Source organism: Macrobrachium nipponense, chromosome 10 (genome assembly GCF_015104395.2).
Source record: "Macrobrachium nipponense isolate FS-2020 chromosome 10, ASM1510439v2, whole genome shotgun sequence".
NCBI classification, from domain to species: Eukaryota; Metazoa; Arthropoda; class Malacostraca; order Decapoda; family Palaemonidae; genus Macrobrachium; species Macrobrachium nipponense.
In genome coordinates, this window is record NC_087204.1 from 72,618,612 (window position 1) to 72,630,943 (window position 12,332).

Below are 12,332 nucleotides of genomic sequence, written 5' to 3' on the forward strand. Positions count from 1 at the left end.
GCTCGTCTTCCCCTCACGTTATCCTCCAAATGATCTTAGTCTAAGTTTCCAGCCACGAAGATTCTAGCCAATTACATTATAGTAACAAAATGTTTATTACAAGTTTGCAACCACGAATTTTTTATGAACTGTCAACTCATTAGATAATAAACGAAATGTTTATCTTGGATGGCATTTCTTTTCCCAGGGAGGAAATGAGCATGAACAGGTCATGCGCAGGGAAGTAAAGAAGATGAATCCAAAGCAAAAGGAAGCCTTGGGAAGGCGCCTCTTAGACAAGCTTCTCGGGAGCTTTAGTGGAATAGGAGGCGAAGCATCCATACCAGGACACAGATTTCATGAACCCTTTCAACACATCGCCACCAACAGTTCAAAACCAGGTAACGTAATTTACCCTATCCAAACTAAAAAGTTACTTATCTTACTATCGTCTGTAAGAATATGTAATCTTCCAATCAGCATTAAAGAATAACTTGAAAGCAAGTATTACTGAAATGTGCAACATGTTTTCAACAGTAATTACAGTTTTGAGACCAGGTACAATATTTCAAACTACATAGAAAGAAGCTGCTTATCTTTTTCATCTGCATGAAAAAATCACTTAATTGTTATCAGTAATCTGAGGTACTTGACAACAGTGTATAGTAATTTCTTCAAAATAAACGTAAAATCCCTGTAACTCGCATTTAGTTGTGTATGATACAATATTACTGTATTGATATACGTGTATAATGAAATATCAGTGCTGAGAATCATTCATTCACACAAATCTTACTCGTTTTGGAATTTGGTCAAGAAAGTAGTCATCAAAATGCTTTTCCACTTTCTAGAGGCAACTAAATATGAAAAGGAAAATTGGACTACCTACACAGTTTAGTAGTGTTTGAAGCAATGTCTTAAAATAAGACACTGTTTTCCCTAATAAGTATTTGTTTCTGAGAAAAACAAAGTAGCATCACCTTCACAATCATTTTCTAATAGTTAAGTATGCTGTGGAGAGGCAATAAATTCTTAATTGAGATCAATTCAAGAATTTATTGTCCCTCTTCCACAGCATACTTCACTTTCTCAGTTACCTTACTTAACTTTCTGATGGCCGTATCTCTCGGAAAAGAGTATTGTTACTTACACTGTATCTGCCTTTTTCTGTCCACTTTTTCAAACTTCACAAATTGCATGCTTCTTATTTGGCTTCTTAATGATTGGCTACATAGTGCTTATACATACACAACTTACAAAGATAATACACGAAGATAATGGTAAAATTCCCCTTTCCAGGATATGAAAACAAATGATGGTGTAGTTCACAAAGCAGCTCTAAAACCAAACAACTGGACCTCACTGAAAACTTTCTTCCCGATCAGACCTCAGTGACAAGACTTCATCTTTCGTGTTTTCCTTGCCTAACAGTACTGACCATACTGGATGTCTCCCTGGGCAATATGTAATGGTTTGTGTCTTATGGAGGAATATGTAAGCTTGAATATTTTAAGTATTTTTGTCACATGGAGTCCTTAAGCAAATCAACCTGTACTTGTGCTGACACTACGTCTGCTTGATTTAACAACTACATTAACTTGAGTAGACTGCACATTTTAGATTTAATCAATTATTTCTTTTAATTTGTAGGGATACAATTTTCAGTGAATATTATAGCGCATTAAAACAATCCAATTTCAATTTCTTTTAAGAAATCCAAGAACCAAATACAATTGGTTAAGTGAAGATCAGGTTGATAATCGGTACGACTGACTACGATTACGCTTAACTTTTTTCATCAGATAGAAAACCCCTGCTAAATTAATAGATTCCAGGGCTATGATAATCATCTTTAGTTCAAGTTATTGAAGAGTAAGTTATCAATTTTTTGTTGGCCTTTTTTTTCCTCCAGAAGACTATAAAAAAACATATGGTGAACGCCCACACTAAACATTCGTCATACTGTGATTTTTAAGGTCCGTGCTACTTTCGGTGGTAAAGAACACACTCGATACTTCTCCCCCGTTACGCGACCAGATGACTTTGGCCAGATAGAGCTGGTGATAAGGTTTGAATCTCAGGGAATCATTTCAAACCACTTCAAGAAACTTAAACCAGGTGAGAATTGTTGAGTTTTCATAGGGAGTTACTTTGGTTCACTTGTCACTTTCATTCTTTGTTTGGTGAGAATACTGTTGCGTCATACATAATGAAGACTGGTATTTCCAACAAAATACATCAATTTTATAGTCCCAATATCATTAATAAATTTTATCACTCTTGAACAAGTGGTTCACATCCTCACAGTATTGGTTCTACCCAGTATCCAATTTTTTTTTTTTTTTTCTCAGGTGACTTGTAGCTTCCAAGGACCTTGTGGAGGTTTTGAATATGAAGCAAACAAGCTTAGTGAGATAACCATATTAGCATCAGGAGGAGGAATCACCCCTCCCCGGTCTCCAAGTCATACGCTCTATCATGAACAACCCTACTGACACAACTAAAATAACACTGTTGTATTTTGCTGAAACCATAGAAGATCTGCTTTATCAAAAAGACTTGACTCTTATGCTGGTAAGAAATAGAAAATTTCTTGGAATATTGAACATCACAAATCTTCAGTCTATTGTGCAACATTAGTGAGAAAAAATAGTAAGATGATGCATTGTACTAGTTATGAATCTGAGCGCAGTCACGGGTCATAAAAATGACTAAAAGCCAATGAGACAAGTGAGCAAGAGCGTTAGGCACACTGTACAGTAAACACCTAAAAATCTCTACAAAAGTTCTACAACTTTACCGACATCTACTGAAGTAGTACAGATGTTCCAAGAAGAGAGTTAAAACATCAGTCAATCTTGGTTCAAAAACTGATACTAAATAAATAAAAGTGCTATTGTACATTAAGTAATGATAGCAATAGCTTTGGTATTTACTGGTAGTGGTTCCCTGTTTAGGGATATGGCTTAGTACATTTATTGTTTCATTAATTGTTAAAAGCCTTTAAGTGGAATATATATGCAAGCTCACATTTTACCAGCTGTAGGCTGCTATATCTGTGCCATTTATAAGCCATGGATTGTTTTTGTTGAAGAAAGGAGTTATTGTAAATATATTAGGTTAACATAAATTGACCTTGAATACTTACATTACAGTTCATCTCAACAGCATTAAAAGTAATTAAAATGTAATTAATATATTACCAATGAAGTTATAATTTTTTCTGGCTGAGTATTATCATAACTGTTATTATCCTTTGTATGGTACTGCCAACGTTTTCACACATTAAAATGATCAAACTATACACCTAACCTGCAGGGAAGGACAAGAGACTCAAAGTAGTGTATGCAGTCATGGAGGGACCAGAAGGGTGGCAAGGAGAGGAAGGGTTTCATTGATACCAGATGATCAACAAACACATTAAAAAACCTAACGGAACAAAACACAAGGTAAGTAATTAATGGAGATACTATCTCTTCCTCTAATCAGAAAATGTTCTAGTTAGTGACTAAGTTTGCTTCATGTAATCTTGTATAAATTACTAAAAAACCAATGGTTGTAATTCCTGTTCAATCTCATGGTATTGGAACCACTTTCTCCAAGTACCTATTCATGCTTAGGGCAAATCTACAACTACTTTTCGATGATATCCTAAACCACTTTCCTTACCTCTCCCATATACAGAGCTCCTACATTGGATGTTCTTTCTTATTTAGATACTTTGTTTGATTTGAAATGCAGTATAACTTCCAGTAAACATGATTATGGTTATTGAAATGCCTGCAATTGCAGCACATGACCTGTATAAAAAAAAATGGGGTTTCAGTAAATCAATCAATTTATTGGGTACAAGAAGATTTTTTGCTTGTAATTTACTCACAAGAAAAATTAACCTACTTTATGTAAAAATAAGATTATATACTCAAACTGTTCCAGATTGTAATATGTGGAGGACCAACAATGAGTATCACTTGCCTTCATTCACTGAGCACCCTTGGATATCCCTCACACAGCACCTACATATATGGACAATTTGGAGTTGAGCAAATTAAAGCTGTCTACGGCAAGAATGTCCCATTGTCTGCGCATCGATGTGATGATGTGTGTTAAGAATCTAAAACTACCTACATCTACAATATTTTTCATTAGTTATTTGTTCTCTTTTTTGTTATGTGCATCCTGTTGTTACAAATAAGTACATCTCTCTCACATAACAAAGTACAGTACTATTTTTTCCAATATCACACTTCATTGGCAAAACAGTTTTTTATGCAGTCAGTAAAAATATGACAGATTTTTTAATATCTTTTAAAACTTTCCTGACTACGGGAAGCAAATTACTGAAAATGTTACTAAAGCTTTTTCACACCCTATTTTGCTGATTACAACTTATTTACAGTAACATCACAGTAATATTGTATTAAATTAATAGTGTATGACTGATCTGCATTTTTCAATGTTTATAGAAATAGAGAAAAATCCATCCTATAAGTTCTTTAAAAATACACAGGTAGAGAGAACAGTTATAAGCTGGTATTCAAAAGCACTGCCATGATGAAATCAAAAACAGGCATCAAGAATTCCAACTTAAGATGGTAGCAATGAGATCATCCATATCAATACCTGTGGGATGAATGAAACATACACAAGCCTTGGACTTATTTATGGTAAAAGTTACAAATACCATGCATTCCGTGAATTCACACTATCTATATTTTCTCCATAAAGAAACGATCAGCACAAGAAAATATCCTCTTAACATGACAATGCAAAGAAAAACATTGGTGGGGAACAACTTTCAAAGTCAAAAGACTCATCACATTCATTCATACAACTAGTGTAAGTTGAATATCTTCCAGAAGAGAAACAGCACATAAAACTATATACTACTTAAATGTATAAAATTCCTTAAAATACTAAAAAAAATTTCGAAACTAAATAAATTGATTTTTTATGTGGGCCAACTGTTATATGAACAGTGATATACCTGTACAATAATATGCAATCAAACCAATCATTATAAATACAATATAAAAAACAGAATACTGGATTATTTTCACATAAGTAATATTATCTAGTCAGATCAAAACATCTGATCTTTAAGCTGGTTCAATGACCTGGGTCCACCATTAAATCCCAAAGTTACTGTAGCAAATAACCTATACTGTGACATTTAACCTGGAATATAACTTACTCATTTAACTACAAAAGTGTATCTCTTGGTATTTTGATGAAATTAATTTACCTATTGTCTTAAAAATTCTTAGCTTCTGAATAATAAGGCCGCATCCGCCGTTGTGCAGGTCTCTGCGGGCTTATGATGGCAATGAAATCCAGAAAATCTCCAATTGTAAACCTGGAAAGAAAATAGAAACCTTCAATTACCAGAATAATTACGAGTTATGGTGACTGCAAAGTATTGAAGAGGCCCTTAGTCAACTTTCTGCAAATCAGAATGGTAATTAAAATCAAAATTAATTACAATAATAAATAATTGTTACACCTGTACAGTAAGATACCATTTGTTTTTTAAAGATAAACCTATATACAATGATATACCTATGTATAGTTTTGTTTGGTGTGCTTTGTTAATATATATGTACATTTTAGGAAGCCTAGAAGGGTTTTAAATTCCTATAATAATGACAAAAGTATTGGCTGGTATCAGCCAGAAATTCGCCGATACCGACACCACAAAAACTAGCCAAAACTACCGACAACGGTACGTTGGGGAAATCCTATTTTAAACTCTACAATCTCTTCCTCTGGTTGTTCTCTTAGCTCTGGGTCACCAGCATATAGAAGCTCCCCAGGAAACTTTTCTGTACAACTTAGTTTACTTTAATCATTATTATAACAGAACAGCACAAAGGACCACAGATGACTGCTTATGACAAAGTATTCATCCTAAAATTTGTCTGATACCCAGATCCAGGGCCATGATAAAGTAACCTCAGTACCTCAGTGAGTCTTTCAGTACCTTATAATTTCATATCCCATCTAACAGCTTGTTCTGACTATTCAAATGCCTCCATAATTATACGTATACTTTTCTAGTACTCTCACTTTGTTCGTGAAACTTACTTGTCAGATATATATATAGCTGTATTCTTCCGAAGTCCGACAGAATTTAAAAAAACTTACGACACACGTAGTGGGAGTCAGGTGGTTAGTACCCATTCCCGCTGCTGGGAGGCGGGTATCAGGAACCATTCCCATTTCTATTCAGATTTTTTCTGTCGCCGGTGCTGTACACATCTGTTTTCAGCTCCTCCGTCTGGAATTTTGGAAACTTTTGGCTGCTTAAGTATCCCGTTTGTATTTTTTGGTATATTGACTTTGGATCGGTAGCTAGGCACACGTTACTTGTGGACTTAATTGGAGTTTGGCTTGATTTCCTTAAAACTAAGATGTCTGGGTCTAGTTCGGCTAGCGCCAGGTTTTGCAGTAAGGATGAATGTAGGGTGAGGCTACCGAAAGCATCGGTAGACCCACATACAGTATGTAAGAGTTGTAGAGGGCAGTATGTTTGTATGATGATCGCTGCAAGGAGTGTGAATGTCTTTCTGATTCAGCGTGGAAGTCATATGAGTCCTATCTTCGCAAGTTGGAGCAGGATAGGGTGAGGAGGTCTTCCTCCAGGAGCGTTTTAGAGAGTAAACGTCAGGATATTTCTCCTACTAACCCTCCTTTAGTTTTTGCTTCTCCTAACCCTGTAGTGCCGCCTTCGGGCCCTGAAACAGTGTCTGTTGGAGGGTAATGCCCTTGCGTTGATTCTAGAGTCGATACGCAATCTGGAATCGAAGGTGCTCGCCTTAGAAGGCAAAAGTGAAAGTGCGAAGCGCAGTGACAGTGCCCCTTGTGTTGTGGATGATGCGTCAGATCGGCCCCATTTCGCCTCTAGGCCTGGACCTCTGCCGAACTCCCAGGTTTCAGAGAGAGGGCATGTCGAAAAGCCGAAGGAGGGTTCGGGGAACCCCCACCGATCTGACGTGCCTTTCGGCAGTTTCTGTTGACACTAACCAATTGCCAAGGAGCGTGCGCGTGCACGCTGCCTCAAGAAGTGCTTTTCGTCATCCGAGGGCTTCCTCCCCGGGTAAGGGGTGGAGCTCTCAGTCGGATTCACGCCCGTTGAAAAGGAGCATTGGTGAGCGGGACGCTTTACGTCCTGGCATTTCTGCTGAACTGCGGTCTTCGCCTGATAGTGCCTCGCGGCCTTCCTGCCGCAGAAGAGGAGCAGGGCGTCATCAGATGATGACTCCTTCGAACGCCCCAGTCGCTCCAGAGTTCGCTCAGTGGCGGTTCCTGTGAGAAGGAAGAAGGCGTCCCCTCGCCTTCTCACAGGATCAGCCCCTCTCCTGAGAGGGAGTCTTCTCCTACTGAGAAGATTCTTCGCTCTTTACAGCAACAACTTGCTGCTGTGATTTCCAAGAGAGAGACGGAACCACGTCGGAGGAGAAGGATGTCAGGTCTGCCCGTCAAGAGATCTAGGCAGTCTCCCTCTCCTTCTCCTCGCTCGTCTCTGTCACCTGTATCATCGCCTTCTAGAGTTCGTGCGGCTCCCCAGCGGCTTTCTAGAGAGTACGAAGACGTTGTTTCTCGCTCTTCGCATAAGGCGGTTGCTCCTGCTCGTTAAGCTTGACACCTGTCGGGAGCGTGACGCTTTTTTGGACGCTTCTGTTGAAGATCAGCCTGATCTTGACGCTCGGCCGGACGCCAGATGAGCGCCAGTGGACGCCAAGCGCGCGCCAGTGGATGCCAGGAGGAGCTCGCAAAGTGGACGCAAAAACGCGCGCCAGTAGAAGCCAAGAGTGCGCCAGTGGACGCCAGGCGGCGCCAGTGGACGCCAGGCGTGCGCCAGTGGACGCCAGGCGTGCGCCAGGTTGACGCTCGGGTGGACGCGGACGTGGACACTCGTCGAAGCCCGCGCGTCTTCACGACTTCAAGAAGTGCATCGTGTTCCGTCTTCGCCTTTACTGCTCCTTTGAGTCGGCTTTATAAATACTTACAAATATAAAAATAAATTAAAATAAAAAAAATAATAATTAAAATTATTAAAATAACCCAAGCATTTATTAATAATTAAATTAACAACAAAAATAAAAAAAAATAAAAAAAAATAAAAAAAAAATTAAAAAAAGATTAAATTAAGAACAAAAAAAAACAAAATTTAAAAAAACCTTCGAAACTTCGCAACATCGTTCCGATTTGAGACTTGGACCCGAGGGTCTTGTATCATTGCTAGTTCCTCCTACTTCACCTGTGTCTGAAGGTGAGATAAGCACAGCTTCAGAAGAAGCTGATGATGAACAACCACTGGCTCCTGTCTCTTCAGACTACCAGGTTCCTTGACCCGACGTGTTCTTCCAGTCCTGCGTTCGGAGACACTTTCCAACCTGCAGCTCCTCGCTCTCCCCCTCTCAACTTTCGTCTTCTAAGGTCAACAAAGTTCGGGGTTTGTTAAAATGAAGAAGTCCCTTTTGACTAAGAGGGCTTTTCGTAAAGTCCACGACTGGATGGAGCGAAGGAAGGCTCAAGGCAAGACCTCGTTTGCTCTTCCGCCTTCTAGGCTTAGCGGGAATGTGGTATGAGACAGGGGAGGACGTCAGTATCAGACTTCCCTCTTCTGCACGAGGAGGACTTTTGCAAGTCTTGTGGTGCCTCGAGGAGGTCCCATCTTTCTTCATCCAAAGTGACCTGGTCTACGACGGAGATCGATTATCACCTTAAAGGCCTCTTTCGGACGTTAGAGGTCTTTAACTTTTTAGATTGGTGTCTTGGAGTTCTAGATACTAAGTCTCGGAGTCCCGAATCGAGTTAGCCTGGGGGAGCTGTCCCAGCGTCATGTTGTGTATGGACAAGGCCGTCAGAGATGGTTCGAGGAGCTGGCTGCGCATTTTTTGCACAGGACTCTTGAAGAAGAGATCCCTGTTTTACAACTTTACTGCCAAGTCAGTTTCTCCCTCGCAAAAGGCAGAATTGCAGTTTGCTCCTCTTTTGGATCACCTCTTCCCCACGGCTATGGTTAAGGACCTTGCAACTAGTCGGCAAGAAAAAGCTATGCAGGATCTCCTCGCCCAATCGTCTCGAAGAACTGCAGGCCCTTCGACTTCTTCGGGAGTTCCGATTGCAAAGAAATCGAAGCCCTTTCGAGGTGGATCTTCCTTGAGACCGACGGCCCCTCGAGGAAGAGCAAGAAGTGAAATAGAAGTCCTTCAGTCACCGGTAGGACCAGACTTCAGCTTTTGCGAAAGCCTGGAGAGAGAGAGGTGCAGACGCATGGTTTGCTGGACATCTTGGAAAAGGGTTACCGTATCCCTTTCCTGAAATCACCCCCGCTGTCTACGACACACCCGGGATATGTCGCCCTCGTACCGGGAGGGAGGAAAAACAACAAGTTCTTTTTTCTATCTGCTCGATTAGATGATCGAAAAAGAAGCAGTAGAACAGGTCTTCGACCTGGAATCCCCAGGGTTTTACAATCGACTGTTCCTGGTGCCGAAGCAGTCGGGAGGATGGCGACCGGTCCTAGATGGTAAGCAACCTAAACCTCTTTGTCATCAAGCAGAGGTTCAAGATGGAGACGCCTCAGTCAGTGCTTGAGGCTTTAAGACCGGGGATTGGATGGTGTCTCTAGATCTCCAGGACACATACTTTCACGTCCCCATCCATCCCCAGTCAAGAAAGTACCTGCGGTTTGTCCTGAAGGGGAACGTTTTTCAATTCAGGACACTCTGTTTCGAACTGAAGCCACCGCACCGATGGTCTTCACCTTTTTGATGAACATTGCGAGATGGCTTCATCTGTCGAAAGTCAGGATCTCTCTCTACTTGGACGGCTGGCTCATTCGAGCCTCCTCTAAACCCCGGTGTCTGGAGGACCTTCACACGACTTTGACGTTAACAAAGTCCCTGGGGACTTCTGGTAAACTTCGAAAAGTCACATCTGACCCTTCTCAGTCCATCGTCTATCTGGGGATTCAGATGGACCCAGTGGCTTTTCGGGCTTTTCCGTCCCAGGGGCGACAACAACAATGCCTAAGCAAAGTGTCAGCCTTTCTGGGGAAAGAATCATGCTCGGTGAGGGAATGGATGAGTCTGCTGGGGACCATTTCCTCGCTGGAGAAGTTTGTTTCCCTAGGGAGGTTGCACCATCAGACCTCTTCAGTTCTTCCTTTTGGACAACTGGAAGCACGAGAACGACCTGGACGGGATCTTGGAGATCTCAGAAGAGGTGAGAGACCTAAGAAATGGTGGTGCGATCCGTTGAAGCTTGCAGAGGGAGTCTCCCTCAAGCTTCAGAGCCCCGACCTAGTGTTGTTCACCGACGCGTCTACCACGGGGTGGGGAGCGACCACTAAGAGGGAAGGAAGTGTCAGGCACCTGGAGAGGGAACAGGTGTCCTGGCACATAAACCTCAAGGCTTTCGCTCCAGTTTTTCCAAGACGAAGTCTCTCGCAAGATTGTGCAGATCAACTCGGACAACACCACAGCTCTGGCATACCTCAAGAAACAGGGAGGAACCCACTCTCGGTCCATGTTCTTCCTTGCAAAGGAGATCTTGTTGTGGGCAAGGGAACACGACATTACTATCCTGACGAGGTCGTCTCAGGAGTAGAAAACGTCCGTGCAGACCTCCTCAGTCGCCCAAGGGCACTGCTGCCGACAGAATGGACCCTTCACCAGAACGTATGCCAGAAGCTGTGGAAGTTGTGGGGACGTCCTCTCGTGGACATCTTCGCAGCTTTGAGAACAAAGAGACTTCACCACTGTACTGCGCACAAGACCGTTTCAGATCCAGGAGCAGTCGCAATAGACGCCCTTCTCTGGTACTGGACGGGACTAGACCTGTACGCCTTTCCCCCGTTCAAGATCCTAGGGGAAGTGCTGAGGAAATTCGCAGCATCAGAAGGAACAAGGATGACACTAATGCGGCCCCTTCTGGCCTGCGACCGACTGGTTCACAGAGGTCATGTCCTTCATGGTAGACTTTCCGAGGACTCTGCCGCCAAGGACAGATCTACTCAAACAGCCCCACTTCGAGAGGTACCACAAAAACCTCCCCGCTCTGAGTCTGACTGCGTTCAGACTATCCAGAAGTTGGCCAGAGCGAGAGGTTTTTAAGACCTGTGGCAAGAGCGATCGCCACTGCAAGGAGAGCTTCCTCTCTTGCAGTGTACCAATCCAAGTGGGCTGTTTTCAGGAGTTGGTGCAGAAAGAAGGGCATTTCCTCCACCTCAACCTCTGTGAGCCAGATAGCGGACTTCCTCCTTTACTTGAGGAAGGATGTGAAACTGGCGGTGCCGACGATAAAGGGCTACAGGAGTGTGCTATCGGTAGTCTTTCGTCATAGAGGCTGGATTTGGCCAATAACAGAGACCTTCCTGATCTCCTAAGGTCTTTTGAGACTACGAAGGTACCTCAACCGAAAGTACCATCTTGTAACTTAGACATAGTTCTTAAGTTCCTTATGTCCAGCCATTTTGAACCGCTTCACACCTTCGCTTAGAAACCCGACTAGAAAAACGGTTTTCCTAACTGCTCTGGCGACGGCGAAGAGGGTTAGCGAGATCCAGGCTATAAGCAAGCATATTGGGTTCAATAACCACAATGCCGTTTGTTCTTTGAGCCTGACGTTCTTGGCAAACAACTAAAACCCTTCAAACCCTTGGCCCAAAACATTCGAGATTAAGGGTTTGACGGAAATCGTGGGTCGAGAACCAGAGAGTCCTGTGCCCTGTCAGGGCTCTCAAATTTCTACTTAGAAAAGACGAAGGACTGTAGAGGCCTTCTGGTAACTTGTGGTGCTCTGTCAAGAAGCCAGATCTTCCTATGTCTAAGAACGCTCTAGCGTTCTTCCTAAGAGACACCATTACAGAAGCTCATTCCTCGTGCAGTGATAGTGATATGAGGCTTTTAAAAGTGAATGCCCACGAAGTGAGGGCTATTTCTACCTCGGTAGCCTTTCACAAAATATGGCACTCAGTGACATTTTGAGTGCCACCTTTTGGCAGAGCAACTCGGTGTTCGCTTCGCACTACCTGCGGGAGGTGAAAGCAACATATGAACATTGCTATTCGCTTGGACCATACGTCGCCGCAAGACACTGTTTTGGGGGCAGGGGGTAGCGCTCATCCTATCCTTTAGTGGTTAGGTGAGTTTTTAATGTGGTGGTTTTTGTGGGGTCGACCGCCTGAGGCGGATCTCCCTTCCTTTAGCCTAGTTTAGTGGGACTAACCTTTGGTAGACTAGGCCAGGTGGTGTTTTTTATTGCCTCGTTGCCCTCATTGTATGGTCACGTCGTGGTCACGCCCCCGTTTGACAGATCATCTAGAGCGCACCAGCTACACAAGG

At 42.3% G+C, this 12,332-nt stretch overlaps 1 protein-coding gene and 1 pseudogene across 2 annotated transcripts in view; one reads left to right on the forward strand and one right to left on the reverse strand.

The window, feature by feature from the left end:
* Positions 1-4,151, forward strand: part of LOC135224002 (uncharacterized) — a 35,528-nt pseudogene extending 31,377 nt beyond the window's left edge.
* Positions 4,152-4,627: 476 nt separating this feature from the next.
* The window catches only part of LOC135223689 (histone deacetylase complex subunit SAP18-like), a 57,308-nt gene continuing 49,603 nt past the window's right edge, over positions 4,628-12,332 (reverse strand). For both annotated transcript variants that reach the window (XM_064262388.1, XM_064262389.1), the window contains exon 4: positions 4,628-5,335. In XM_064262388.1, coding sequence (XP_064118458.1) covers positions 5,233-5,335 — 103 coding nt within the window. In that variant the 3' untranslated portion in view covers positions 4,628-5,232. The remainder of the gene's footprint in view (positions 5,336-12,332) is intronic.